Source organism: Tribolium madens, unplaced genomic scaffold, assembly GCF_015345945.1.
Source record: "Tribolium madens isolate multiple individuals breed KSU strain unplaced genomic scaffold, Tmad_KSU_1.1 Scaffold_91;HRSCAF=231;Tcas5.2_LG7, whole genome shotgun sequence".
NCBI lineage: Eukaryota > Metazoa > Arthropoda > Insecta > Coleoptera > Tenebrionidae > Tribolium > Tribolium madens.
Genome location: NW_025401063.1, coordinates 9,113,143 through 9,139,876, shown reverse-complemented (window position 1 = coordinate 9,139,876; position 26,734 = coordinate 9,113,143). Strand labels below are relative to the sequence as shown.

Genomic DNA, 26,734 nt, shown 5'->3' with positions numbered 1-26,734 from the left:
AGACCGATATTGGCGTTAAAATTTTACGGGAAAATGGAAGATCCGTCGAAAATTAACTCAATTTCATTGCTGCCGTTTAATGCGTTCATTTAATTTGAAGTGGGTTTCGACTTTTATGGAGTGGGTAATTTTTTACAGTGATTGACTTATATTGTACAGAAAATGTGAATGATTTTAACAATTTTGATTCTCAAGTTTATTGCAAAACATTTCTCGGTGATTTTTAGATTTTCTACTAAAAAAACGAACACTGACGTTTTAAATTCCATACAATTGCGTTTATACAACTCCAGAAGTCCAAAGGATATGCTAGCAAAAAATTAAATGGTTGAAATAATATCTGAGATATTATTGTTTATTCGATATTTCATAAACGTTTTCTTTATGTACATTAATTGTACTTAATTACAAACTAAAATACCTGGCTATTAATTATAATTTTTCTAAGCTGTATTTTTTGTGAAAAGTTTTAATTATACAAGTATTTTTGTTTTTAGCCAAGTTTTATTAATTTATCCTTTCTTTGTTTTATTGATAAAATTATAAGTAAAGAGTTGTACTCGAAGTCTGAGATAAAAGTATATCGTAAACATTCTTGTATTACAGCAAAACCTTATTTCAAGATGGCTCGATTTTTTGTAACGATGTGCTTTTAAAGTGATTACCGGTTTCATAAGCGTCTACAGTTTTGTCTGAAGCTACGATTTAATTTACATTTTTATTGAATATAAGTTTTTAAACGCAACTTTCGTTTACACACTCCGGGGAAATTCCTAGTAACAAAAATATTTTAGATGTAGATATCGAGTTCAGTTTTAATAACACTCATGAAGGTGCGAATACATTAAAATTAAAAATCATTATTCATCAGTAATTTGTTTTATTAATTCCAGAAAATTACTCGAACTTATACTTTGTTTAAATTAATTTACTTTCTAGGTTTTAAAATAATAGGTTTGCATTTATTAAAGTGAAACTTTTTTCCATCGCCTCAAAATTTTTCGTCCACCTATCGCATGTCGCATTACAGCCGGCCGCGGAGTAGGGGTAAAGTGAAAAGCGCTCGGCAGAGCAGCCAAGGCCAATATGGCGGCGCCTATGGCTCGCATCAGCTGACCGTGTAGCATTTATATTCTTACTCATTCGTGCAAGTGCTCCTTGGTATTTGTGTATTTTGATCATTGTATTAATGTGTATGAAAAAAAGTTTCACTTGCATCGTGGTTTCTTTAAACCATAGCAGTTTTTTATTATTTATTTGTTTTTCGTAGGTATTGTACCTTTCTTAAATAATTATTATCCTTCGTTTTTCGTTATATGCATTAACAGCATTAATTACACAGGAAGTCTCGAAATTCGTGATCATGTTGGATTAAGTCTACAGTTATTGAGAAAAATTTTAGTTTTATTTAAAATATTCAGCGTTTTTAATAACAAAACAGAATAAGGTAGGTATAAGCTGTTTCTTTTCCTAAAAATGAGAAAACAAAATGGTAGTACACTATAAGGATTTTGTTCCAATTGATCGACCTGAGTGAAAACATGTCGAGGAAATCGCAGTTATGATCTGGAATTAATCATATTTGCTAACGATTAGTTCCTGAAACAAGACTCAACAGAAATGCGAAATTATAGTTTTGCACTGCCAACTTTAATTAGACATGCCTTACACTTATCAAAGATCTTCATTTATCTTCAGTGATTTACTTAAAATTGCGATCGCAGATTAACCAACTGCGTTCGAAAAACACGTGTTCAAGCGCAGCAAGTGGTTCGCACAAGATTCTCGCTTTAGTATTCCTCCAACAATCGCGTAAGCAAGCACAATCCAACCCCTTGATTCTATTAAAATTCCGAGATAATGTCGCTTCTGGTAAAATAACATCTTCCATCATACAATCAATAACAAAAAACTAACAACGTGATCATTTTAATTCATTTTTTAAAGTGCTCATTTGCAAATTTTCTGGAAATTTAATCAGTAATTTGAGAGGAATGTCCAATCAACTAATTGTAACAATGGTATTATTGTGGTGCGCGGGTTTAGAAGGATCACAGCAACTCTTCGATGATAATTTCCGATATTATAACATCGGGGTTTTGATGGCATCTCATTTGGATTCGCCTTTCGATCTTGAAAGATGCGGGCCTGCGGTTGATATGGCTTTAGAAGAGATCAACGACAAATTTTTAGCACAACACGGGATCAAACTCAAAAAAGTCCAAGAAAGGTAAAGTTTCTCGTCAAATTAAATAAGTTGATCAATTTACTTTCTTCAAGAAAATAAGAACAAAACCCTCGAAAAAGACATTCAAACTTTTATCGCTTCAAAGGCGACACCTCGACTATTTTCCACGTTTGCTTGAAGTTTGCAAATGTGTGTATTATCGAGATTATACATTCATCTCACACGAATGGCTTTTTTATTCAGGGAAAAAAATTGCACGGGTCGGATGGAAAATACGACACCTATTCCGAATCACGCTATTTTCTATAACAACTGAATTATTCTAAAACGTTTTACGATTTAATTAATTCGTCTGCTTTGCGATTCGGAGTGAAATTACTCGACTTTGAGTTCGTATTTTAAATAGTGAATGAGGGTTGTTAAAGATACGAAGCAGAGAACATAGAGGAATGTAAGTCTGACATCACATTTAAACGAAATAACAACTTTTTGTGGCTCTCGATGCTTTAATTAGTTATTGTATTCTCGATGGAAACTTTAGGAATTGGAAAATTATCTTTAAACACTTGTTCGAAACAAGCTTGCTTGACTGTGTTTTCAATTTACATATTCTGGTGACTTGTATGCACTAGATTTTTATACTTGCAAATTCCTCAGAGAACTTTATGGAAAATCAAAAAATTCATCTATAAATATAAATCCATTTTGCAACACAAGAAATGGATTAAATCATGACGATTGTGGTATGAATCAAAATATGTATAAAAAAAGAGAAAATATTCTCGCGCTTTACATTATCACTGTCTTGCAAATTCCCAAAGGATTGCACAAGAGACTCTAGACTTCGTCGTTTGTCATTTTCTCATCCTCTTTCACTTTACACAATACAAACACTTGCGCCGACGGGTTTTAGGACTTATTTTAGATTTTATTAAATAAATAAATGAAAATCTGAAGCGAGATTGGACTCCTAATCTGTTTTCTTTTGGAATTGACATTGGGATTTCAGATTTAGACAAAATGTTTCAGGTCGAGTGTTATTATAAGTTATACCTGTCACAAAATTACGAATTGTAAGTGATGATTTTAATCTGGAAACATCTGGACATGTGTGTACAATAAAAGGGAATAAGTTTCATATTAGTTCATATTCTAATAATTTGCGTTTGAAATAAGCTTATTATATATTATAATTAAAATCTGCAGAACTTAAAAGCCTCTTCATGTATTCATTTCAAACAAAAACCAATATGATTCACAAGCTTTCATTGAGATTACAACTTACTTGTACATATCTTGCAAAGTGTCTCAAAGGTTGATGCAGCTCATAAAGCGCGAGGATTGTTTCATCCTGAACAATATTCTGTATTTTGCAGAAATGAAATGTGCAGTGGATTAATAAAACTTTAATACAATTACATTTGCAATTGAATTAAATAACAGAAAAAATTAACTGCTGCTAATTAAAAGATGATCGAACATTTTCAAAGGAATTTAATTAACATCCTGAAGCACTTCTTGTGTTGATGTTTTGTTGATGTAGATTTGTCCGATTTCGGAAGATTCGTCTCAAACGTTGCCTGGCTTCCGTGATGAAAAAAAAAACATTCTTTGTTGTTAATGAAAATACAAAGTAAAGGTTAATTATAATGTTCTTGATTTGAACATATGTTCAACAAAATTGGTTAAGACAAGAGTTTATTGGATTTATTTCGGACTTTTTTCCGTTATCGCCAGAATAATCCGAAATTCTCTGTGTCCCTTGTTCCGTTTAGAAGCATCTGCTGGAAATGATTTTGTCTTGAATCATATTTTCCAAATCGCCGAATTGAAAATATTAATTGGAATCTATTTTTTGATTAGTTGGCTACTTATAGAATAGAAGAGATAATAGCAGTTTTTAAATTCATTGTAATGTTGATGCTTTATGTAAAGTTGGTGCTTTATCGATTTTACATGATTAGTTATATCATAATATTTATGCCGGTTCATTTTGATTTAATTAATTTAAACAACATAAATAACGTCATTAACACCTTTAAAAGCTAAAAATAGTATACCGAATTGGAGCTCACATTGTTTTCAAGTATTTTAAAATGGAGAAACAAATTCGCAGATTCTATTGTTTTCTTCATGATACTTAGGATTTGCCACCACTAAAACTGAAAATAGTAAAAGATAAGGTAATTAGTAACACAATTTGTAAATTTTAGTTGTGAGATTGTCAGACATAAAAAAGGCGTAGGGGACACCCGGGTTTGAACCGGGGACCTCTCGATCTGCAGTCGAATGCTCTACCACTGAGCTATATCCCCTATTGCTAAAGTTCTCTTCTAAGCATATTTTTGAGAACAATATGTTATAACAAAATACTAAAAGCCTTAAGTAATTTCTTAATTTATTTTAATTACAAAACTTTTAAATGTAAGTTGTTCATCGTAATAAAAAACAAATAATTTATTGTTTATAACCAATGAAGCAAAATATGGAAAAATCAGTTACAACAATCCTAATAATTGCAGTTTTTTTCAGACTCTATTTATCAGTATCTATTTCAATAGTTATTAACATCATAAAGCTGATACGCGATTGATAGTAAAATCTTGTCTGTTATTTTCGTATCAGCTGTGTGTGTGTCGTTACCTAGTACTTTTTGTGATACTAAAAAATTTGGGCAAAATTATTCCAAACCATGTCAAATAATGACAAACTTGAGGCAAATAGCCTTTCGAGTGTGTGTTACACGCGTAATAGCGTTATCACTGCCATAACAAGCATATGGAGTTATGGAGACAGTTCGGATATGATCAAATAACAATCATAAAGAATCAAGGAAAATATTAATAATATGAATAAACTACAATATGTCTTAAAACCGAAGACTGTATTTTTTTTTTTGATGATTTTGTGATTAACCAAGTTAGGGTTGCTTTTACTCACACCTCAAAACTGAATTTTTCTCGAGTACTCGAGTACAACCGTCGGACAAAATTTTATTCCAGTGATAAATATGCATTGTTGTAACAATTTTAATAATTATAAGTATACAGCAATTATACTTTTAATAATTTCTCCGGAGTTTATCCGTAGATTACACTTAGAGAAATACTTTGCAGTTATTTTTTGAAATACGAAACTATAATTAAAAGAAAAAAAACGGTATTTACAGAACTTAACATGTCAGTATCGTTTCCTTCTTTCTTGTAGATAATTTAGACATTAATGTATCGAAAAACCGAAATTCGAATTTATATAAGGTGATTTTAAAGTTTGTGCAAATAATTTATCAGGTGATAGTAGAGCTCAAAAGAAGTCAAAATATCTCAACATGCCTTTTCCGAATGTTTATAGTTTTAAAATGTATTACATTAAAAAAAAAATAGAAAATTAGTAAAAACAGGCATAAAAAGCGTCCTCACTCATATAAAAAAATGCAGCCATTTTTTTGACAATACGACCGAATTTCATTACCTCAAATGTTACCGACTATTATACCAGGTGAATAAAAAGTATGGAACCAAACGTTTTTTGCTTAAACTATTTATTTTGTGATAAAACTAATTGATGAGTGATAAAGTACTATAAAAATGTGATATTTTAACAAGAATAAAAATTTTCAAAATTTCCTTTTGTTTTTGAGTTCTACAAAAAAAAAAAAAAATTAAATGGCAACCCACTATAAAATCATTTTTCTTATAAAAGCTATACTCTAAGGATTACAACTATCTGCTTTATATTTAATTTTTTCAAAAAAAATTTTTCACATAAATTGCAATTTTGATAAAAAAATCGCATAACTCAAAAACAAAACAAAATTTCGTTCTGAAAATACGATCACGTTTTTTATATTATTTTAATTTATATTAATTATTATTTTCTGGAGGCAAATGTTTAAAAATAAAACCGCTTGGTCCCATACCTTATATTCACTCTGTATGTATAGCATTGTAAACTTTATAGGAAAAAGTACTCAAACAGATCAAACTTCGATTTATATACAGGATGCGCCAGAACTCGCGCCCCAGAGAAAAATGCCATATAAGGTAAGATACCAGGAACATGGAAAAAATGTTAAAAAAAAATTCGAAGTTATGAGGGTGTAAATTTTGCACTTTAACTCTTATTTATTTCTGTTGGAAAAATAATTTTCCAATTTTTTTTGCTATAGACTATTAAAAGAGGAAACAAAGAAGCTGTATCCTAAATTGTAACTCTGTTCAATGTTATTTGTGGCTTTTTTTGGCAAAATTTTTGTATCTTTACTAAATAATTAAAAAAAAACATATACAAGATCATCAATATCATTAAATAGACATATAGTGTACCATATTGCATTTTTTTGAAAATTTTATCGCTAATGTGGAGGTTGCACCCATTATATTCAGAAACTATAAACATTCGGATAAGGCAAGTTTAGTTATTTTGACTTCTTTTAGAAGCTCTACTATCACCTGTTAAAATATTTGCACGTACTTTAAAATCATCCGGTATATTGCATTTGATGTTACTTGGAAAAGATAATTAGTACCTACTTTCGAAAACAAGTCTAGTTGTTTTTATTACGTTCCAGAATACAGAATTAAATGTCCATCTTTCCCTTTTCAACAAACATTTACCCCATTGACATTAATCCCGGCTTTTGGGATAGGAGCAACCGCACAATTAGCAATCACCGCCATTGAATAATCCCGATGATATAAATGCACCTTTCTATCGGCCGTTTGTTTCAAATTATAGCCTGTTTCACACCCCTAACTAAAGCCACAATTTGAACTTTCCTCTGAATGCGTATCATTAGACTTTAACAAGTCGAAATTATCACCTGCGACGGTCAAGTTCACCCCTTCTCATCTTCCACAGCTACCCTTCGTGCAGTGGCGTTCGTGCCCCCGGTCTGGCTGCCGACATGCACTTCAAATCGGATGTAATTGCATTTGTGGGGCCCGCTTGTTTGTTTGCCCTTGAACCTGTTGCTCGCTTGGCGGCTTACTGGAACACTCCCATTATCACAGGAATGGGCGATCAGCCGCCCTCGGAAGGGGAACTCTCGGTAACTTCCGGAATTCTGGGCCGGTTGCAGAAGTGGAACAAGAGCGACAGTGCCGTAAGTATGAGATTAGGCCAAATTGGCCGTTTTAATGGCACTATTATTGAGATTGGATACGATCGAGTTGATTGCGTTATTTCGTGATGTTGCAGGGGATCCTGAAGGACAAAAGCAAATATCCGACGCTGACCAGGATGTCCTATTGTCAATGCAGGCTCAAGTCCGTTTTTTCAAGCATTTTTAGGCAGTTTGGGTGGAGACATATTGCGCTTATTTTAGACAGATCGGATTTGTTCTCTCTAACTGCTGGTAAGACAAAAAAATGAAGTGAAGAGCATATTTTAACCAGTAAGTATAGGTGTAAAAGTAAATATTCAAAAGAAATCGAAACAACACAGAAAAGAAAACATTTTTTATTCTTGTCCAAACGTTATTTTAACATTGTAGAAATAGTAATTAAGGTTTTAGAGATATTTGCTTTTAAGTAATGACAAAATGCAAGGTTTTATATTATCAGTTTTACACTAAAGCAAACCGTTGGGCAATTACGGCATATGTCTAGTGTTTTGACAAGACGAGGTGGCCGAGTGGTTAAGGCGTTGGACTGCTAATCCAATGGGCTCTGCCCGCGTGGGTTCGAATCCCATCCTCGTCGGACTTTTTTTTTCTGCACGCAGTTAATTATTTATTAAAGATGAAGGTAGCAATTTTAAGAAACGGTCTTCACTCTTAATACAATTGAATACTTTTTGAAAATAGTTTATAAAAAAATATGAGCAAACTGATATTACTTTTTTCTCCGATTATCATTTGAATTTACATTTCTGTGAAGTTTTTTATGTTATCTTACGTTATCTCTAATAAAAAGTGATAAGATTGTGAAATTGCCATATAAATAACGCAACAAGCAAACTTCTCTTATATGTCAGGATGGCCGAGCGGTCTAAGGCGCCAGACTCAAGGTTACCCTTGCCTGCATGCAGGCTTATGAGCGTTCTGGTCCACTCTGTGGGCGTGGGTTCGAATCCCACTTCTGACATCCTTTTATTTTTTTTTCTTCCAGATTATTGTTTTAATTTACATATTATTATAGTTTTTACTATAAATAATTATTGTTATTAATTAAATATATTTTATATTACGAGTACCGGTACTTTAGTTTATTATAATATGTAGAAAAGAAAAGAAAATTTTCCTTAGTGTTCGTAATTTTTTAAACGGTATAATAATTAATTTTAGGGGTACTAGAAAAAAGTTAATATTAGCCATCCTGTTGTGAAAATACGCAGTTTTTGTTGGATTATTATTTTTATAGCCAAAACCTCGTAAAAAAGTAATAAACCCAGTAAATAAATAAATAAAATATGTTTGGGTATATTATTGTAGTATATGGCATTATTTTATTATAGCAGTCTTTTCCAACCCCTATTTCGAAGCTTTAAATGTTTTATAAATTTATTGATTTATTTTGAATGACTTTTTCTAAAAAATATTATAGAGTCCTGAATTCCTGATACATTAATCTTCATTAAATAAAAATTGTTAAATTTGGCAATAAAAAGTGATGCCCCGGGTGAGGATCGAACTCACGACCTTAAGATTATGAGACTTACGCGCTGCCTACTGCGCTACCGAGGCGTTGACAGCTTATTCATAGGTCTGCAAGACAAACAAAATTTATTTATTTTTTTGTAAAGTAATAATGATTATTTTTTCTATTTCGGTGTTAGAATAAGTCTATTCCAGCACCCAAATGACGTTATTTGAGTGCTGGAATAAGTCGTTGGCGTTAATTTAATTTTAGTGACGGGCTTTCTTCACAATTTATTTCCAAATGTTAAAATAAGAATTATTTTTATTTTTTACAGCCGCCTAAAATTATTTCACATAAATGTCGCCAACCGTCGCAAAATTCTCTAGGAAAAAAATTACAATTTTCGTTTTTTAATTTATAAAATGATATAAAGCGGCAAAATAGAAAAAAATTGTATAAAGCACTTGTTGCAGAAGGTTCTTCAAGCACTCATTTGTTCTTCAACTCGCCGCTACGCGGCTCGTTTCGGAATTTAAAATTTGTGCTTGAATAAGATACCTTCTGCAACTTGTACTTTAATATACTATTAAACAATTATTTAGTAACTGATTAAGTAGCATTTTGCTATACAATCTTTAATCTATACTTAATTATATAAAAGTGCTTAAACATCCACCTGTAGTAGGTAATAAGTTAATAACATTTTAAATTCCAATCATTTGACCATTTCGTCTTGGATTTAGGAAAAAACCTCGAACACGGCTTAAAAAAAGAAGGACTTCTTACTTTCATGCGCGAATTAGACGGGAACGACAACGAATCCATCGATAACTATCTCCGTGATGCTAGCATGTATGCCAGAGGTACTCTTCAAACTCATGAAAATACACTCAGCTATTTATACTTTTCAACAGTTGTGATTCTAAGCGTCCGTGGAACTCTTGTACGAAAATTCATGCTTGTGGCTCACTCCCTTGGTATGACTAAAGGCGACTGGACCTTCCTCGATGTTGAAATATTTCAAGGATCATACTGGAAGGACCACGACTGGGAAGCAGGAGATAGCAACGATGCAGCTGCTAGAAAAGCATACGAAGCACTTCTCCGAGTGTCTTTACTACAACCTACAAGCGACCAATTCCAAGATTTCTCCGATAAAGTGAAAGAAAAAGCACTGAAAGATTACAACTATACGATCAGTGAAAGAGAAGAAATTAATTTTGTTATTGGGGCTTTTTATGATGGGGTGTATTTGTTGGGAATGGCACTGAACGAAACCTTGACCGAAGGTGGGGATATTAGAAATGGAATAAACATTACGACGAGAATGTGGTCGAGGGATTTTCATGGTAAAATTTAAAAAAAGTGGTGGATTTACTTCTAGTTCTTTAATTTAGGTATTACTGGTCATGTGCGTATTGATGATAACGGTGACAGAGACGCCGATTATTCGGTCTTAGACTTGGACCCCATCACAGGAAAATTCGAAGTGGTGGCACACTACTATGGAGTTCACAAACGCTACTCTCCAGTCACTGGAAAAAAGATTCATTGGCCTGGTGGTCGTGAAGGGGCCCCACCAGATGTTCCACGATGTGGCTTTATGAATAATGACCCGGAATGTCGAAATCACGGTAACTTTTAATTGGTTATTAATTTTTGATATTTAGTTCCCCATTTGTGCTGCCGGAGAAACCTACGTGATAATTCTCTACGGATCTTTTGCACTTGGGGTCTTTCTAGCCCTAATTATCACATTCACCTGCGTTTGTAATAAGTAAGTCGTTCGTGTGAAATTTTGGTTATCTCATTTTTGCGTTCTCTTAATTTTGTTTATTATGTTTAGACAAATGAAAATCGCTGCCGACCTCAACAACATGTCCTGGAGAATCCGCCCTGAAGAAGTAATTCTAGAAACGGGTAAATCAGCGTTTGGTTCTAAACTAGCCCTTCATAAACTAACAGAAGTAAGACAAAACCAATACTCTTTAAAAAAATCAAAACAAAATTTTGATTCTTTTGTAGTCATATGGACTTAGAAGTGGCCGCGCTTCCATTACTTCCACTAACTCACTTCAAACAAAAATTTTTACCACTGTGGGCATCTATAAAGGAAGTCGTGTCGCTATTAAAAAAATCTCAAAAAAGAAAGTCGACATTAATAAAAAACTTCTTTGGGAAATCAAACAGGTTCGAGACGTCACTCATGAAAACACGGTGAGGTTTCTGGGGGCGTGTATCGAGTGTCCTACTGTGCTTATTCTTACCGAATATTGCCCCAGAGGGAGTCTGAAAGATGTGTTAGAGAATGAGGAAATTCAACTCGACTGGAACTTTCGAATGTCTCTTATTCATGATGTTGTTAAAGTAAGAAGTATGAAATTATTTCGTTTTGTGTTCATTTCAACTATGTTTAGGGGATGAGTTATTTGCACAGTTGCGAAGTTTCAGTCCATGGAAAACTGCGGTCGTGTAATTGCCTCATTGATGGCCGCTTTGTCCTAAAAATTTCTGACTTCGGGTTAACAACACTGACAACTCCACAGCAAGTCGAAAAAAATGCCGACTATTACAAAAGTAGATTTTTTACAAGAAGTTATAACTTCTAAAATATTTTTTTTAGAAATGTTATGGGTGGCACCTGAACTTCTTCCCCTGACAATCGTTCCAGGCACTCCAGCAACACAAAAAGGGGACGTTTACAGTTTTGGTATTATTTTAGAAGAGATAATAGTCCGTGGAGGTCCTTACGAAGCCGCTCGCCAATTTCTAGAAGCTCATGGTACTTTCCCAAAAATATTTTTCCAGTATTACGAGTATTTATTATTTTGTTACACAGAAATCATCGCAAGAGTCGCAACTCGTGAAAATCCACCATTTCGCCCAGCTGTCAGTTGCAGAGACTGTCCAGAGGACCTTTTAGAACTGATGGAACGCTGCTGGAGCGACAATCCGGAAGACCGACCGACTTTTGATTCCATTAAAATAACTCTTCGCACCATCATGAAGTAGTCATTTTTCTGTTGTAGGTATATTTAATAATCAACTACCATTTTTAGGGGATTTTGTGAGAACCTCATGGACGACTTATTGAGACGTATGGAACAATACGCCAACAACCTGGAGGCTTTAGTTGGCGAAAAAACCGAACAACTCAGCCAGGAGAAGAGACGTTCGGAGGAACTTCTTTACCAAGTTCTTCCCCGACCTGTAGCCCAACAACTCATGGCAGGAGAGATAGTCCAGCCAGAGCAATTTGAATGTGTCACCGTTTATTTCAGCGATATTGTCGGCTTTACGGCGCTTTGTGCCAAAAGCTCTCCCATGGAAGTCGTCGATTTTCTCAACGACTTGTATAGCACTTTCGACAGGATCATAGGATCTTATGATGTTTACAAAGTCGAAACGATAGGAGATGCTTACATGGTAGTGTCTGGACTCCCAGAACGAAACGGAGACTTCCATGCGAAGGAAATAGCACTTCTGTCTTTAGCTATTTTGGACGCTATTCGTTGTTTCAGCATTCAACATAACCCCGACTACCAGTTAAAAGTCCGAATTGGGATTCATTCAGGGCCGGTTTGTGCCGGAGTTGTGGGTCAACGCATGCCTCATTATTGTCTTTTCGGAGATACTGTGAACACAGCCAGCAGAATGGAGAGCACTGGACAACGTAATGATTTGTGTCCCAATGTCTCATCGTAAAAAATATTTTGTAGCTTTGAAAATCCATGTCAGCGAGATTACAAAAAATATTTTGGACAAATACGGAACGTTCAAACTCGAATTGAGGGGCGAGGTTGAGCTGAAAGGTAAGGGGTTTGTTACGACGTACTGGCTTTTGGGAAGTACTGAACCTGTAGCCAGGCCTCCTTCGCCCATGGTTACAGCGGACCAAGACACTAATCCATATCCACTAATTTTTATGGGAAATTAATGTGTGGTAATAAATTAATAAAAATTAATTTTTATTTTATGGACATAACCTTTGTATTGTTACGAAAAAGGTTAAAAAAAACTCGACACGCGATAACATTGGAACTCCAAAGAAAGAATTTTAAATATTAATTCTTCTTGACACAATCAATTCCAGGGCAAATATGCATGTTTTAAAAACAATGCTGCTTTATCTTACGACCTTGTTAATATTTTTAGAAAACTATTTTTTATTGTTAGCGACGAAAATCCACCAAACTAAACTCTAGGAATAATATATCTTAGTCGAGGATATAAAAATTGCATGAAAGGTGACTTTTTATCGGTTAAAAGTCAAGGATGTAATCAAGTAACTACAAAAACATTTATTTGATCTTAGACTCTTGAAATAATACACAAAAAAATTGTTATAAACAATTTTATTTAAATAGTAGGTACATCACATCCAACAAAGAGAACCCAATACAAAATAATTATTAAGATACATATAAAATTATGTAAAGTATCACCAAACAATAATCCTGCCATAACATTGAGATTCCTACAAAATATAATATCAATACAAGGTGAATAAAAAAAGAGGAATTCTTGATAAATGGAATGTTCACTTTTTTATACAAGTTGGAAGAGACTATCAGTCTATTAAATAAAAATTATCAAAAACAACCGCGACGATATAAAACGGTTAACAACTGGAACATCACAGCTTACTAGAAATTAATTCTTTTTGGGAGATTCTTTGACTGGTACTGCCTTGGGTTGGTCCTTTACGGATTTTGCTTGAGCTTCTTTTTGAGCGGGTTTTGTCGGTGGTGTTTGTTTAGGTGTTGTGGTTGTAGGTTTAGCCGTCGTTGTCGTAGGTTTAGGCGTCGTTGTCGTAAGCTTAGGTGTAGTAGTAGTAGAGGTAGGTTTTGGCGTTGTTGTGGTTGTAGGCTTTGATGTTGTAGTAGGTTTAGGTGTTGTTGTTGTTGTAGGTTTAGGTGTTGTTGTTGTAGGTTTAGGAGCTGGGGCTGGTTTCAAGTGCTCCCAACCTATTTTCGACAATGGAATGCGTCCGATGTAATCGTTAAAAGGCGATCCAAGGTAAAGAGTTTCTTTAAAGATGTGCGCTTCGCTAATTCCCGATAGTTTCTTATTGAAACAGTGCAAACTGTCTTTGATTTCTCCGTTTTTGGACAAATGTAAAATCGTGACTCTTTTCGGGTACAAGAACGAAGCCATGCTGAAATGACCTACGAAATGCACGCCGCGTTTTGAAAATTCGTTCGGATAAATATCACCAATAACTTTGAACCCGAACTGAACTAAACCCAAAATTCTAGCTACGAATTTTCGTAATAAGGGAAAAGGACCCATAATTTGAGTAAGTAGTGGGTGTTCGTTATCGACAGCTACGACCAAAGGAACGATGAATCCGCCCTTTCCGTCGGCTTTCAAGTTATCAACGAGACCGGGAAGACCCTCAATGAAAATATCATGGGTGCCTTTTTTGGGACCCTTCAAATAGTAACGGTGAATACGGCTGCGAACTGTTTCACCAACTAAGACGAACTCCTCATCGTCAGATAATACAACACCGTTTGCAAAATGCAAATCTGCTATTAGAACTTTATTTTTTTTCGTTTTTGGATCATAATGAATTAATCTAAAATGGAAAAATCACAATATTATCAAACCATGAATGCTGATAACCTTCAAGAATTAATTAATTATTCAAATCAAAATTACTTACCTCCCACTCCCGTCCGCCAACAAGTCAAAAACACCATCTTGCAAATTAAATTCGGTGCTAGAATCTGTCCAAAAAATATCACCATTGCTGGCCACAGCCACAGAATTTGGGAGGGTTACATTCCGACCGTCGATCTTTTCATCAACCGCAACTAATCTCTCCTTTTTGCCGGTTCTGACTTCAACTTTGAACAATCCATAGTACGAATCAGCGACATACAAAACCCCATTCTTATCAAAAGCCATGCCCAAGGGGCGCCCACAGATTTGTTCCTCATAAATTCCTTTACAAGGTTTCCCAAATTTTACAATGGGGATAATATGATTTCCTGTCAACTTAACAACATCACCCCCATGTAATGACGTATACAACTCTCCGTTGTAATCAACGAAAGCCTCAGGTCCGTGAAGGTCCCCTTTATGCCAAATTTCTACATCGTTAAGTTTCTCGTTAAGCTTAAGCGCCCCCTCGAAAGGCCGAGGTGGAGCAACTCTAAACAAGTAAAACATGTACTAATTAGGGGTTGTTTACGATACACTTACTTGTACGGTTTTTCAAATTTGGCCTCAGGAGGGATTTTCGGGAGAAACGCAACTAATAAAGCGATTATTAGTAATTCAAAAGTTCTACGAGTAAAAAACTTGATGATTCCGACAAAGCTCATCTCTGTAACTGAGGTTAGGGGTAAAAAAAACTTTTTCAGGAATTTAGCAACTTCTTACTTTGTTACTTAACACTACAACGATGACACGACGATTAAAACTTGAGACTAACTGTGCATTTCACGTTTTACGAACCTTGAACCAGCCTTGAACCGATTTGACAACACCTGATGACAGGCTAATTCAAAAGTGGCGCCGTCTGTACAACAATATTTAGGGGAAAACGAAACGTTACTAAGTATTTTCAAACGATTGGGACTGCCATTATTAAAAACATTTGTGATTTTTTGAAGTGTTTGCATTGTTGGATTTTGTAGGAGTCTTACCTAGTGTGTAGGTGAGATATTTATTTTTATACATAACAAAAAAACCGTCAAGACCTAAGAGTTTTTCAAGAAAGTAGCAAGTAAAATAGTATAATCTAATGAAGTAACCATTACTGTACAAGAGCTGCATTATTGCATGTATTTAAAAAAATGGGAGTTTAACTACAAAGTTTAATTTATTTGGGTAACAAACTAATAATCACCAATCATCTTGCTTAAGTCTATACGTCCAATTGTCACTGCGCACCACTTGGACCCCAGGCCCATAATATGGGATTACGTATGCGGACCCATCCGCAGGCCCCACAACTTGAGTCGCTATAAGAACAATATCAACCAACTGACCCAAAAACATAAATCCTAATGTACAAAATTTTGCTAAACCTATAGCTGGATACCCTAAATAAAATCTATCAACTCCAAACATTCCCAGAAAAATGGAAAGTAAAAGAGCAGTCTCAAATGAATAGCCATTCCTAAAATTACCATTTGAGATTATTAAAACCTAACTAATGTATTTCTTACGTCCACTTGCAAGGCATTTCTTTTGTAAAAGTTGAATTGTTGGTTTCTGAACAAATTAGGCCTTCAACTGCTATGCAAGGGACTGAAATAAAACAAGGGGTTACGGTGTGAATACTACGGAATAGAATGATAAACCTTTAGCTTTGTTTTCTTTGCTACAGCCCCGAATTTGTTGTGTCTTGGGGTCAACAAGGTCGTAGTTGGGATCAGGGCAGATATACTGCCCCATTCGAAGTGTGTTACAGTCTAGTGTTTGGGGATTGGGGTCCAATGTGTATACCCATGTCGTTAATAAGATGTTAAGGATCAAATACAAATATTTCTTCATTTTTCACATAATAGTGTTTTGGAGTTCTTGGGGTACGTTTTTAAAAGTGACAGCTAGAAATGTTTTAGGTAAGTAAATATTAATTTTTATCCATTAATTATATTTTAAATTACCATTAAAGAAGCTGCGATGGCTTTAAACTTGCCGATACTGGATCAGAATCTTAAAATATCATAATTGAATTGAACACTACTATTTGAGGTTATGTTTAGTTTGACACAAATGATAAATGTCAAAACTCAAAACATTACAATAATAAAAAGTAGGAAATCAGTAATTATTATGCAACATTATAATGAATCAATAGTGTTTAAAACGATGTGAGTGCTAGTAAAGTTCTTTCCGTCGCTTGTCGCATGATTTTCAACATTTTGTTTCTTGAGGTTATGTAAAAACGGATTTGGGGATATGGCATTTTATCTGAGTCGATTTTACATGAATACCCCTCGATTTTTATCACTGCATATTTTAACTCGAGTGTTGCCTCAATTTTACTCAAAATTTGAGGTCGATGTTATTGACGATTTTACAACCCAATTGATGCAAAGAAAAATCGATAAGTGGGAGTTGAAGAAGCGGCAAAACCAAGCCCTGTTGGAGAATATATCAAAAAGTGACGACAAACATTTAAAAGAAATGTCTGTGGAAAATATGGGAAGTGATCAACTTGTCTTTCTCTTCCAAAACGCAATAGATAATAATGATGCAGAAGCTGTAATAAATTTAATTAAATTGTGCATTCAACACAAAAAATCGCCGACAATTAATATTGTGGTTAACGTTCTTTCAATTTGTGGGGAAAACGGTGATAAAGAGACAATTTCCCAAATTGAGGAATTATGTAAAGTACACTATCCCACTGCACTTGAGGAAAATTCGAATTTTCGACATTACCTTGCAAAGGCAATATGGGTGAAAGGAGATATTTCCAAAGCATTGGAAATATTTGAAAATGTTTATCGTGAAAATCCATTTTTGCGGCGAAAAATCCGCCTCATGTTAAAATACTTAATAACAGATTTAATTACAAATGGCAGTGAAGCTGCATTAGCAAACACGATTGCTTTCTCAGAAAGGATTTTAAGAGATTTTGAAGATTTAAGTCCCCTCACTTACGTGTGGCAGGCTTGTTTCTTGAGTGAGTGGTTTTCTGATCAGAGTATAGCTTTAGAACTACTAGAAAAACACAACGATTTGTGTAAATCTGTGATTAATAGAATCCCTTATGTAGTTTTTGTATCACTGAAGTGTCACAGAACTGAAGTTGTGTACAGGTTATTAGAAATTTTACTGAAGTTTAAGATGAAACAACAATATTCCAACGTTTTGGAATCTCTTTTGGAGTATCAATGTAATGATAAATTTTATTTTGGATTTTTTTTGTTCATATTGATTTAATTTTCAGTTAGGTATGGCGATTGGAGTCAATGCTCGGAAATTATTAGGTGGGCAGTTGACAATGGCGTGACTTTACCTAAAAAACATCATATAAAATTAATAAATTCCATGCTTAATAAAAAGATGAAGACTCCTTTGGCCCCGTTGGAACAGGAGTTGGGTGAGATACCAAAGTGGAAGTTGTAAATTAAGAAAAAAGGAATAATAAAACAGATTTTAAATAATATAAAGGGTTTAATTGCGTATAATTACTTCAACAATTGTGTACTGTGATGATAATTTAATCTGAAGGTACACTACTGGACGTAATAATTGTTGACAGTCCAATAATGTACATGTTTACAAAAAAAAAAGGATTTTTTCGCACCCTCTTCCCCTTAGTACTTTCGTTAAATAGGCCAACTATATCACAGTTGCTAAAATGTACATGCTTCGATAATTTTTTTGGACAAGTCCTTATCCACCATTAAAAAACTAGTTATAACTTAAATGTTTATAATAAAAATAATTCCGGACCAATATTATGTAAATATCAAGAGTATAAAATGACAATTTAGATGGAATATTTGAGCAAATACGTGGTTATTATCAGAAGTTTTGCATTAAAATACATATAAATAATCATTAAATTGACCGTACAATTCTCAATATCTACATATATTCTACCGAATACACAATTACCATGAGTTCATATTAAAAATATATTTTTACACTATTGTTATTTCTGTGAGGTTATACCGACTGGAAGTGCATTTTTCAGTGTAGATCATCGGTTCTTTCGCTGTCGCCGTAAAATTTAGGCTGCAATTACAAAAAACCTTGTCAGAAAACAATAACAGGAAAATAAAAAAAGACAAACGGTTACAAAGCGAAAACAATCAACACAAAGGATATTTTACCACACGCAAATCGCACAAATGGTAACTTACAACAAGTGTAACCGAGACAGTGGCTCTGAAACTATTAACATGACGTTAATACTACATATAGAGTAGTTTGTTAGGGCAGGATAAATATTAAAAAGGTAGCTTATTAAAACGTTCCTTTTTTATCCGCTCCTTAAAAATTCTATGTTGGTAAAAAAATAAATAAGTTTAATGTTTTGGGGTTAATTACTAAATTTATTATGTAATAATTATGTATTTAGGCTACCGCATTTTACTCGTTGTTTGTGAATATTTGAACTAGTAATTATTTTATCAGCAAGGCAGCGTCTGTAACTAATGTAATTTACATATCCACAAAAACATTAAGTTTTTATTTGGTACTATTTTACATTCTAAAACTTATTGCTGCTCCTGAACTAAAAAAATAATGGTTACGTTATCTCTTTGTACGTTTCAAACTCGTCTTCTTCCGCTGTTCTCGCCTCTTGGAGAAAAACAAAATTAATTTCAAGTTTAAAGAGCTCTTTCATTTCGCCTACTCAGCTTTCTTGATAAGCTATCCATTCCCAGAAATCTCTTGTCATTGCCATGACTAATCAGTTGCATATCAAACTTTTTTAAACTTACCAAATCGTGGGAGTCCGGTTGACCCCTGTTGGTCTCTTCGTCGTCATCCGAGTCTTCCTCTCCTGATGAATCAGCATTATTTCGATCTACAAACCGGTAAATAAAATTTATGCCGATTCTAACTAAAAATGCAGACCTTTGTGTAGATTATCTGTGGCTAAATTGTGATTTTTAGCGGCCGACGTGAGCACGTCGTAGCAGTGCAGACACACTCGTAAAGGTTTGGAGCTCTGATTGGGCAAAAGAAATCTTTTGTTAGAACAGGGGCCACATACTACAGCCCCGCATTTGCGACAGTGGTGCCTCCGGTTTATTAGAGTAAATTGTGTCTTTTTGCAATGCATACAAACGGGGGCTTCGCCGTCGGGTACCCAAACAGCTGCGTGTTCTTCTACTGCTTTTTTCCCACTTTTTCGCAAAAGATCTTCAATGCATTTGTTTATGTGCGCCATCCACTCTTGTTTTTCTACCGCTGTGGCGGCGTAGACAGCGAACGATTTGGACGCGGTCCGGATCAGCCAGCCGTTCCGAAATTCTAGACAAAGTGTTTATAAAATAAAAATATTGTTTGGACACTTACGATTGTCATCTTCGAGATTTTCCAATTTGACTTCTTCTAGTGGAATGATATGTTGTTTGTTGTATTTCTTCTTATTTATGATAATGTTACCATATACTAAGATGTCGTTGAATAGAAAAAACTGTCTGGTTTTTGGTTTCTTTCGGCACATTTTAACTAGGACACCTTCGCCAACTAGGACACGTCCTGGGACCTCCAGGGGCTGTCCGGAGTTCCCGAAACAGCTTTCTACGGTGGCTATTCGCCTAGTGTTGGCTTCACTGTTCACTAAAATAGGAATAACACATTCAGCCACAGGCACATCCATGGCGAGACGTGTGAATCACGAAGGAATTAGTCGGGTGGGCAATGAGTACAACGTCGAAAAACTCCAGTAAACAGACCATGAAGGATTGAAATTGCATTAAATTAACCTTATAAGGGACACTGGTGTAATTACTGAGAACTCAAAGAATTACTAAGTGGAATGTGGATTATTTGGGTCGGAATGATTTCGAATTTATAATTATAATAAACTTACCTAATTTATCCACCATTTCTAGCGCTTTCCACGATTTTCACAAAACACCACTACCCACTTTCCCAAACTGACATCCGTCATCTGTCAAAATGACAAGTACGCCTTCATAATAATAAAAAAATGTCCTACTTAAAAATATCTCTTCTGAAGGGTTGTAGAAGGATTGAATGTTTTTTTTTTATATTTATTTCATAATCAGTCGAAAATAAATATAATTTAAAGTTAAACTTTGTCCTTGTAATTTTTGGGGATTTTTTTTGTATAGGTTGGCCACAAAAGCTGCACTATTCGTCATTTGTCAATCACATGACAAGAGTTGTCTGAGGTGTGATCAGTTTTTTAAAAAAACAATTTTTAAAAATGCCAATTTGTGGGCCAAAATTGTCGCTCTGCGGCTTAATTCTGAGCGTTTGGGGTATTGTGCAATTGGTGAGTTGTTTCACCTAAAGGAAATCATGTTTTGTAAATTTTGTACTTTAGGGCTTAATGGGAATTTTCTATCATTTCCATTCGGTGGCTCTCGCTGAAGACCTTCCCGAAGTTGAGCCTCCAGAACATGTTGCAGATCTCGATAAATTTTACAGTGAAATCGACAGGGGTTTCACACAGGTGAGATTAGGTTCTTCCTCCAATGTCTTTCGTGCTCATGATTATTTTTCTTTTAGAATGCCTACAACTGCTGGATCGCTGCTCTTTTGTATCTTGTAACTCTTGCAATTTCAGTACACCAGTTTTGGGCCAACAATCGCTCGTCCTTGAGCGTCTAAAATATTTTTAAGTATTGTTATATACTCTCGTTTATCTGTTTTTAGTGTACATATGTTTAAAATCCTATTCTTACATAGTTAATACCTCGTTATTAATTTTTATCTGTGGTTTAATCTTGCGATTAGTAAAACTTACTATCTTATGAATGTTAGTGTAGGATTATTTAAGTTCAATAAATTAATGTTGGGCCACCAATTTTAAGTTGTAATAAATTCGATTTCTTGTACCTTTAACCTTCACATAATTTCCACCATTAACGTAATAAGCAAGCAATAGTGGAGGGGGGGAATATAGAAACACATTATTTTTAAAGTAATTTTTATTAAAATAACAAAAAAGCACTCTCAACACTACACGAGTCTGAATATGCGAATTTATAAAGCAGTAAACTTGGACTTGTTGAAAGTGGTTTAAATAATGGTTGTAAATCGAATTATAAATATACATATAAAATAATTGAAGAAAAATCAGATTTAAACAGTTTCTGACGCTTTATTAATTATCAGAACTATCGGAATCATACGGACAAGGCCTAGAGTACCACAAATTAGTCGACGCTTCTTTTTTAAGTGTATTTCTCAGCCGTCCGCTGCTCGGACCCGCCTTGTGCCGATCTTCACTCCTCATGTCTCTAATTTTACTTTTAACATACGGTTTATATTCACTATAAAAACTTTCATCACTGTTTGTACTGTCTGCATGTTTATCCTCACTTATAAGACATTCAGCATTTTGTGAGTCTACAGTGGGATTCTGTGTCGAATCGCATACTTCATTCCCTCGATCTTGATGATGTTTATGTGAATGTTTCTTTTCTTTTTTAGGGTTGACAACAGTGTACGACTTGTGTTTACTGTGCTTTGCTTTTTTCTTTTTGGTGAAATTAGCCAAGGGAATATCATCCTCGTTGTCGGAACTGTTATTCCTTTCTTTTCGTTTCTTCTTTTCTTTCTTCATTTTCTTCAAATATCTTTTATGATACCTTTTGTAATCACAGTCAGAGTCTGAAGAGCTGTCTTCCGAACTGCTGGTAGTACTACTTGGCGAAGACGTCGTTGACGGTTGCCTGTGACGTTTCTTACTCTTAGATCTTTTCTCCTTTGACTTGTGTCTATTCTTGATTCTGAGTTTTAATGGAAGAATTGGTTGCCGATTTAGCTCTTCTTCACAACACCTTGTCTCGTTTCGTTCTTCTGAAACTATAATTGGTTCGTCTGAATCAGTCTCAACGAGGTCTATAATGACTGGATCTGATGCTTGGGCCCCTTGATTGTTGTTCGTGTCGCTAACCAAAATCACGTCACTATCATAATCCGAAACATCGATTTCATCAACAAATCGGATTGGAGATGAGTGTTGACGCTCAGTGTATATCACATGGCGGTCATAGCCAACCATATCAAAAGGAGATCGCATAAAATTGTAAAATTCGTGTATGAAATGGTCAGTTTTATTTCCTAAGTAATCGTATAAGAGGGAACGGAACATATAGCTGCATATATGGTGACGTAGAAGGTGATCCATGATGATGTCCACCAAATGCATTACTTGCTGCGTGTTTTCATACAAGAGGGCGTTAAGTTCGCGATTCAACCAGGGCACTAGACGCGTTCTCGCAGCTGGATTATGTCTAAAATACAACAGTCACTTTCTGATCCAACTACCAATCAGTTGTACTTACCTGTAGTACGACGGTGATACATCTCTATACCTTCCGGTTATGTCTGGTGGAGCATAGACCCATAAATTATCGGTATACACCGATCTTCTGAAGGACGTGGAGGTGTCACCTCTTCGTCTCCTGTGATTTGTATACCTAAAACTCACAGAATTAACCCTTCGATTTATAGTTTCTCTTGTGGGAGGAAATGGAGGTTGAAAGATCAGGCTACCGTTACTCCAAACTACAAAGTTACCTGTCGGGGGTAAAACCTCCGATGGTGAGTAACGGATGACTGAGCAACATTTGTTGTATCGCATGTTCTCCGTTTGTATCCACGGTAAATGTTGTTCTGAAAAATGGACAATTTCCAGACGTATAAATATCTATAAAGATAATACTCACCGAAAGTGGTACTGATGCATCGGAGGCGTGGCAGGGGGTAAGTAGATCAAGGAGGCATTCTCGAGGTAACGATTGTTTTCTACTGTGATGTTCTCCACGATGTGGACATCGTATTCGTTGAGAGATTTGATGTTGTGGAGGATGGATTTGAACTCTTGTTTGCACAAAGGACATTCCGCTTTAATCTGTAATGTAAAAATAAACATAATGTAAAAAATTTGAATTTGGCATTTTTATATTTTCGATACTTTTGTATCCATATATCCGAGTGAGTTATACAATTTGTAATTTTTTGGCACCTCATATTAGAGAGATAGACTCAATTCTGGCTTAAACGAGTTGTTCATTAAGTCGTAATACACGTAATTCAAGATAAGATGTTATTTCCTTACCTTACTAAAACAGTATCATGTCAATGTCAATAGAAGATAACTTTTGTAAATGATCATAAATATTATGGCTTTCTCTTACATCCTATAGTAATAGCTGTAATCACTCATATCGCACAAAGTATCAAAGAAAGAAAACGAAAAAAAAAGAAATTATTCACTTGACAAACTAATAGTGTAAGAGCCCGCGGTCGCCAGACCTTCGTCATTTTATAAAAGCTGAAAATTTGTCAGCGCATACTTCCAACACAGGTAGGAACGATGGGCAAGTATGAAGTTTGTTTGGGTCATCGTGGCTTTGGGAGATAACAGGTAGCAAAGAAGTAAAAAATGTTAACTTAAAATTATCAAATAAAAAAGCGTAATTTTTTTATATTTTGTTCGGAATAATATTAGAAACCACCTCATCCATTGCCAGACACTTAACTTCGTGGCATCCCCTAGTCAGACACCCTTAAACTTTAATAAATTGTAACTGTACTTACGTTATAGTGTAAAAGCTGAATTTTATACATGTTACTTCAGTAACTATTAGAAGATGTTTTCTCATTAGCCAGACAGTTTTGACAGTTCTAAGTGCTAAGTTCTAAGTTTTAAGTAAAATAAATATGATTCAGTTTTGACAAAGTATCATCATGGGAGGCCTATAGCTACCCTATACGTTTGTCTGGTCGGGGGTAAAACTGTCGAAACTGTCTGGTTACTGAGAGAAAACATCTTCTAATAGTTGTCCAAGTAACATGAATAAAATTCAGCTTTTAAAACAGTTACAATTTATTAAAGTTTAAGGGTGTCCGACAAGGGGTTGCCACTATATTAAGTGTCTGGCAATGGATGAGGTGATTTCTAATAGTATTCCGAAGAAAATATAAAAAAATATGCTTTTTTATTTGATGAATTTAAGTTGGTATATTTTACTTCTTTGCTACCTGTTATCTCCCAAAGCCACGACGACCCAAACTTCGTACTTGCCCATCGTTTCTACCTGTGTTGGTAGTATGCGCTCAGGCTCTTGCTCTATAAGTATAATAGAAAAACGAACCATGAACTGTTGAAAAATTTGAAATAAAGGTACATTCAATTGCTAGTCATATGAGATTAAATTGGTCGTCATGTGACTCAATAGATACATATGTACAGTGATGGACAGTGAATTTCGTCCACCCAATTTCCGTGAATTCACAAAAATTCACTGTAGTCTGTGCTTTATTGTCATAACTGACATTCAAATACGTATTGTCAAATTTAATCAAATTCGAACATGCGAGCAGTAAGTGCGTTTAATAAAATAAAAATGATCTCCCAAGAGATGGAACCTACCAAAAAGGTACGTCCCAAAGACGTGTCTCTTCAGGGTCCGCCAGAACTCGCGCCCCAGAGAAAAATGCCATATAAGGTAAGATACCAGGAACATGGAAAAAAATGTCGAAGTTATGAGAGTTTAAATTTTGCACTTTGCAAAATTTATTTATTTATTTCTGTTGGAAAAATAATTTAAAAAAAAAGTTTTTTTGCTACAGGCTATTAGAAGAGGAAACAAGGAAGCTATATCCTAAATTGTAACTCTATTCAATGTTATTTGTGGCTTTTATTGGCAAAACTTTTGTACCTTTACTAAGTAATTGGAAAAAAACATATACAGGATCATCAGTATTATAAAATTTACATAAAAAAACGTCAAATGTCAAAAAATAAATGTCAAAAATTTTTTACAGATAAATTTTTTTAAACATTTTTTCCATGTTCCTGGTATCTTATCTTACTTGAAATTTTTCTCTGGGGCGCGAGTTCTGGTGCACCCTGTATACTTTTGGGCATACCAAGGACTACCATTTTAAAGGACAAAGGTAAAAAGTAGCAAGGAACATCGAGCATTCTGTCAAAATGACAAACATTAATCAAAATTCTGAAACAAGGTTAGAAAAAGCTAAAGAATAATTTACACTTTTAAAATGTCAGGGAAATTGGATGGAGGAAATTCACTGTCCGTATATAGAGATATTCTATGGTATGGAGGGCTCAGGAGCCAATTAGTTCAAGTCATAATCTTTCTCAAAATGATTTGTGATGAGTTGATGACACTGAATTGTTAAATCTTTCATTTGGTAATGCACGTAAGGCGCTACTTTAAAGTATTATAATTTCTTTTTCAATAAAGATATTATTTTTCACCTCTACAAGATTTTTTTATACAAAAAAATTATGTTTAATTATCTCTTTTTTTTAACATGATTTAACTTACACTGATTGGCTTCTGAACCCTCTATGTGTATATTCTTAACACTGGAAGCAGAATGATTCTGTGACAAGGCATATTATTTAAAGATAAGGTAGTAAAAACTTAGGGCTACCCTGTTTCCTATATTCTCGAAGTTTTGCTCTCAGTTCGGGCAAAAATAGTAATGGAATAAACTTGTTCAATGAATGAACAATGTTTGATAACCTGAAGGGATTTGTTATTTCGGAAGATTCTTATTCCAGCACATTTATATCTGAAATTCAAGTTTTCGGTTTTATAAGACTTCCGCATTATTTAACTAACTGAACAATGGTTATGTGTTATCTACAGATATGACGATATAAACGTAAAATCAACATGAAAAATAAAAATGCGGATATGATGCTGATTATGATGACTCTTCAAATTGGTTCTTTTAGTTCTAAGGAGTTTGTTCTTTCTTGCGCACCAGATTTTTTTTTATATCTAAAAAATACGATTGGCTTCTGAAGTGTAGTGAGTCATCAACAGGTGAAAATACATCAACAAACCATAAGAATAATTTCGTAATATTATAAATTTACTCACTCTAGACCACTCCAATAAACAACTGTAGCAAAATTCGTGCATGCAGGAATTAGCCCGACATTTGTTTTTGCACGTCCCCAAGCAGATAGCGCAGTGTGGGGGCGGACTAGTGGTATCAGCACGGGGGGTTGTTAATTTGCTGTCTGCCATAGCACTAAAAACGGATTTCACTGCAACTGCACTCTGGAGATGAATGAAGTCATGTTGATTTGTCCAACTAGTTTTGACCTTGCGAATTTCTCGACATTTCTATTATTAGACACACTTTTTACGCAACTAACGACAACATTATAGCGAACACATTAATTTTTATGCTTTTCAAGCCTCTAATTCGCTCTAATTAAAGAAAATACCACACAAATCAGTTCTACAAACGTCTTGTGTACTGATCAAAGAGTTGACATAAAACATCTGAA

At 34.6% G+C, this 26,734-nt stretch overlaps 7 protein-coding genes and 4 non-coding genes across 12 annotated transcripts; 5 read left to right on the top strand and 6 right to left on the bottom strand.

Annotated features, from left to right (window-relative positions):
* Positions 1-1,994: 1,994 nt before the first annotated feature.
* LOC123010886 (atrial natriuretic peptide receptor 1) lies at positions 1,995-12,724 on the top strand. Its single transcript, XM_044408056.1, has 14 exons — positions 1,995-2,230; positions 7,049-7,292; positions 7,388-7,544; positions 9,513-9,632; positions 9,684-10,118; positions 10,167-10,403; positions 10,462-10,546; positions 10,616-10,736; positions 10,795-11,136; positions 11,187-11,346; positions 11,393-11,551; positions 11,609-11,777; positions 11,829-12,442; positions 12,489-12,724. Exons 1-14 carry the CDS (start codon positions 1,995-1,997, stop codon positions 12,704-12,706), a joined length of 3,297 nt encoding a protein of 1,098 aa, XP_044263991.1. The 3' UTR covers positions 12,707-12,724.
* On the bottom strand, positions 4,432-4,503 carry Trnac-gca. The gene has a single exon. It is a non-coding gene; the product is annotated as a tRNA-Cys (tRNA).
* Positions 7,809-7,890, top strand: Trnas-gcu. Its single transcript has one exon. It is a non-coding gene; the product is annotated as a tRNA-Ser (tRNA).
* Positions 8,160-8,274, top strand: Trnal-caa. Its single transcript has 2 exons — positions 8,160-8,197; positions 8,230-8,274. It is a non-coding gene; the product is annotated as a tRNA-Leu (tRNA).
* On the bottom strand, positions 8,801-8,873 carry Trnam-cau. The gene has a single exon. It is a non-coding gene; the product is annotated as a tRNA-Met (tRNA).
* Positions 12,725-13,108: 384 nt separating the features above from the next.
* Positions 13,109-15,315, bottom strand: LOC123011784 (adipocyte plasma membrane-associated protein-like). The gene is made up of 4 exons (XM_044409418.1): positions 15,160-15,315; positions 14,980-15,109; positions 14,438-14,929; positions 13,109-14,350 (listed from the first exon to the last, which is right to left on the bottom strand). Exons 2-4 carry the CDS (start codon positions 15,099-15,101, stop codon positions 13,423-13,425), a joined length of 1,542 nt encoding a protein of 513 aa, XP_044265353.1. The 5' UTR covers positions 15,102-15,109; positions 15,160-15,315; the 3' UTR covers positions 13,109-13,422.
* A 165-nt stretch (positions 15,316-15,480) lies between these two features.
* On the bottom strand, positions 15,481-16,612 carry LOC123011787 (TM2 domain-containing protein CG10795). Its single transcript, XM_044409422.1, has 4 exons — positions 16,392-16,612; positions 16,086-16,331; positions 15,951-16,032; positions 15,481-15,901 (listed from the first exon to the last, which is right to left on the bottom strand). Exons 2-4 carry the CDS (start codon positions 16,276-16,278, stop codon positions 15,625-15,627), a joined length of 552 nt encoding a protein of 183 aa, XP_044265357.1. The 5' UTR covers positions 16,279-16,331; positions 16,392-16,612; the 3' UTR covers positions 15,481-15,624.
* On the top strand, positions 16,470-17,894 carry LOC123011785. The gene is made up of 2 exons (XM_044409419.1): positions 16,470-17,629; positions 17,684-17,894. The coding sequence occupies exons 1-2, from the start codon at positions 16,687-16,689 to the stop codon at positions 17,860-17,862; spliced, it is 1,122 nt and encodes a 373-aa protein (XP_044265354.1). The 5' UTR covers positions 16,470-16,686; the 3' UTR covers positions 17,863-17,894.
* On the bottom strand, positions 17,891-20,391 carry LOC123011786 (pleckstrin homology domain-containing family F member 2). Of its 2 annotated transcripts, none has more exons than XM_044409421.1 (5): positions 20,291-20,391; positions 19,771-20,037; positions 19,327-19,725; positions 19,191-19,276; positions 17,891-18,477 (listed from the first exon to the last, which is right to left on the bottom strand). In XM_044409421.1, exons 1-5 carry the CDS (start codon positions 20,304-20,306, stop codon positions 18,433-18,435), a joined length of 813 nt encoding a protein of 270 aa, XP_044265356.1. In that variant the 5' UTR covers positions 20,307-20,391; the 3' UTR covers positions 17,891-18,432. The 2 variants fall into 2 exon arrangements, with proteins under 2 accessions (XP_044265356.1, XP_044265355.1); XM_044409420.1 differs by lacking the exon at positions 17,891-18,477 and adding an exon at positions 18,523-18,636.
* A 166-nt stretch (positions 20,392-20,557) lies between these two features.
* LOC123011788 (ribonuclease kappa) lies at positions 20,558-21,253 on the top strand. Its single transcript, XM_044409423.1, has 3 exons — positions 20,558-20,719; positions 20,771-20,899; positions 20,956-21,253. Exons 1-3 carry the CDS (start codon positions 20,651-20,653, stop codon positions 21,055-21,057), a joined length of 300 nt encoding a protein of 99 aa, XP_044265358.1. The 5' UTR covers positions 20,558-20,650; the 3' UTR covers positions 21,058-21,253.
* A 112-nt stretch (positions 21,254-21,365) lies between these two features.
* On the bottom strand, positions 21,366-26,721 carry LOC123011783 (E3 ubiquitin-protein ligase Topors-like). The gene is made up of 5 exons (XM_044409416.1): positions 26,319-26,721; positions 23,124-23,308; positions 22,975-23,070; positions 22,740-22,874; positions 21,366-22,688 (listed from the first exon to the last, which is right to left on the bottom strand). The coding sequence occupies exons 1-5, from the start codon at positions 26,466-26,468 to the stop codon at positions 21,554-21,556; spliced, it is 1,701 nt and encodes a 566-aa protein (XP_044265351.1). The 5' UTR covers positions 26,469-26,721; the 3' UTR covers positions 21,366-21,553.
* Positions 26,722-26,734: the final 13 nt, after the last annotated feature.

Coding starts and splice junctions, on each gene's coding strand:
- LOC123010886 (XM_044408056.1), top strand. CDS start 1,995: ATGTCCAATCAACTAATTGTAACAATGGTATTATTGTGGTGCGCGGGT. Junction 10,737..10,794: donor CCCTTCATAAACTAACAGAA/GTAAGACAAAAC, acceptor ATTCTTTTGTAG/TCATATGGACTTAGAAGTGG. Junction 11,137..11,186: donor TTATTCATGATGTTGTTAAA/GTAAGAAGTATG, acceptor AACTATGTTTAG/GGGATGAGTTATTTGCACAG.
- LOC123011784 (XM_044409418.1), bottom strand. CDS start 15,101: ATGAGCTTTGTCGGAATCATCAAGTTTTTTACTCGTAGAACTTTTGAA. Junction 14,930..14,979: donor AAATTTGAAAAACCGTACAA/GTAAGTGTATCG, acceptor TTACTTGTTTAG/AGTTGCTCCACCTCGGCCTT. Junction 14,351..14,437: donor TTGGCGGACGGGAGTGGGAG/GTAAGTAATTTT, acceptor TTTCCATTTTAG/ATTAATTCATTATGATCCAA.
- LOC123011787 (XM_044409422.1), bottom strand. CDS start 16,278: ATGAAGAAATATTTGTATTTGATCCTTAACATCTTATTAACGACATGG. Junction 16,033..16,085: donor CAAAGAAAACAAAGCTAAAG/GTTTATCATTCT, acceptor GTTTTATTTCAG/TCCCTTGCATAGCAGTTGAA. Junction 15,902..15,950: donor GAAATGCCTTGCAAGTGGAC/GTAAGAAATACA, acceptor TGGTAATTTTAG/GAATGGCTATTCATTTGAGA.
- LOC123011785 (XM_044409419.1), top strand. CDS start 16,687: ATGGCATTTTATCTGAGTCGATTTTACATGAATACCCCTCGATTTTTA. Junction 17,630..17,683: donor ATCTCTTTTGGAGTATCAAT/GTAATGATAAAT, acceptor TTTAATTTTCAG/TTAGGTATGGCGATTGGAGT.
- LOC123011786 (XM_044409420.1), bottom strand. Junction 19,726..19,770: donor AAATCTCGAAGATGACAATC/GTAAGTGTCCAA, acceptor CACTTTGTCTAG/AATTTCGGAACGGCTGGCTG. Junction 19,277..19,326: donor CACAGATAATCTACACAAAG/GTCTGCATTTTT, acceptor ACCGGTTTGTAG/ATCGAAATAATGCTGATTCA.
- LOC123011788 (XM_044409423.1), top strand. CDS start 20,651: ATGCCAATTTGTGGGCCAAAATTGTCGCTCTGCGGCTTAATTCTGAGC. Junction 20,720..20,770: donor TTTGGGGTATTGTGCAATTG/GTGAGTTGTTTC, acceptor TTTGTACTTTAG/GGCTTAATGGGAATTTTCTA. Junction 20,900..20,955: donor TCGACAGGGGTTTCACACAG/GTGAGATTAGGT, acceptor TTTTTCTTTTAG/AATGCCTACAACTGCTGGAT.
- LOC123011783 (XM_044409416.1), bottom strand. CDS start 26,468: ATGGCAGACAGCAAATTAACAACCCCCCGTGCTGATACCACTAGTCCG. Junction 23,071..23,123: donor ATGCATCAGTACCACTTTCG/GTGAGTATTATC, acceptor TCCATTTTTCAG/AACAACATTTACCGTGGATA. Junction 22,875..22,974: donor GGAGGTTTTACCCCCGACAG/GTAACTTTGTAG, acceptor TGTGAGTTTTAG/GTATACAAATCACAGGAGAC.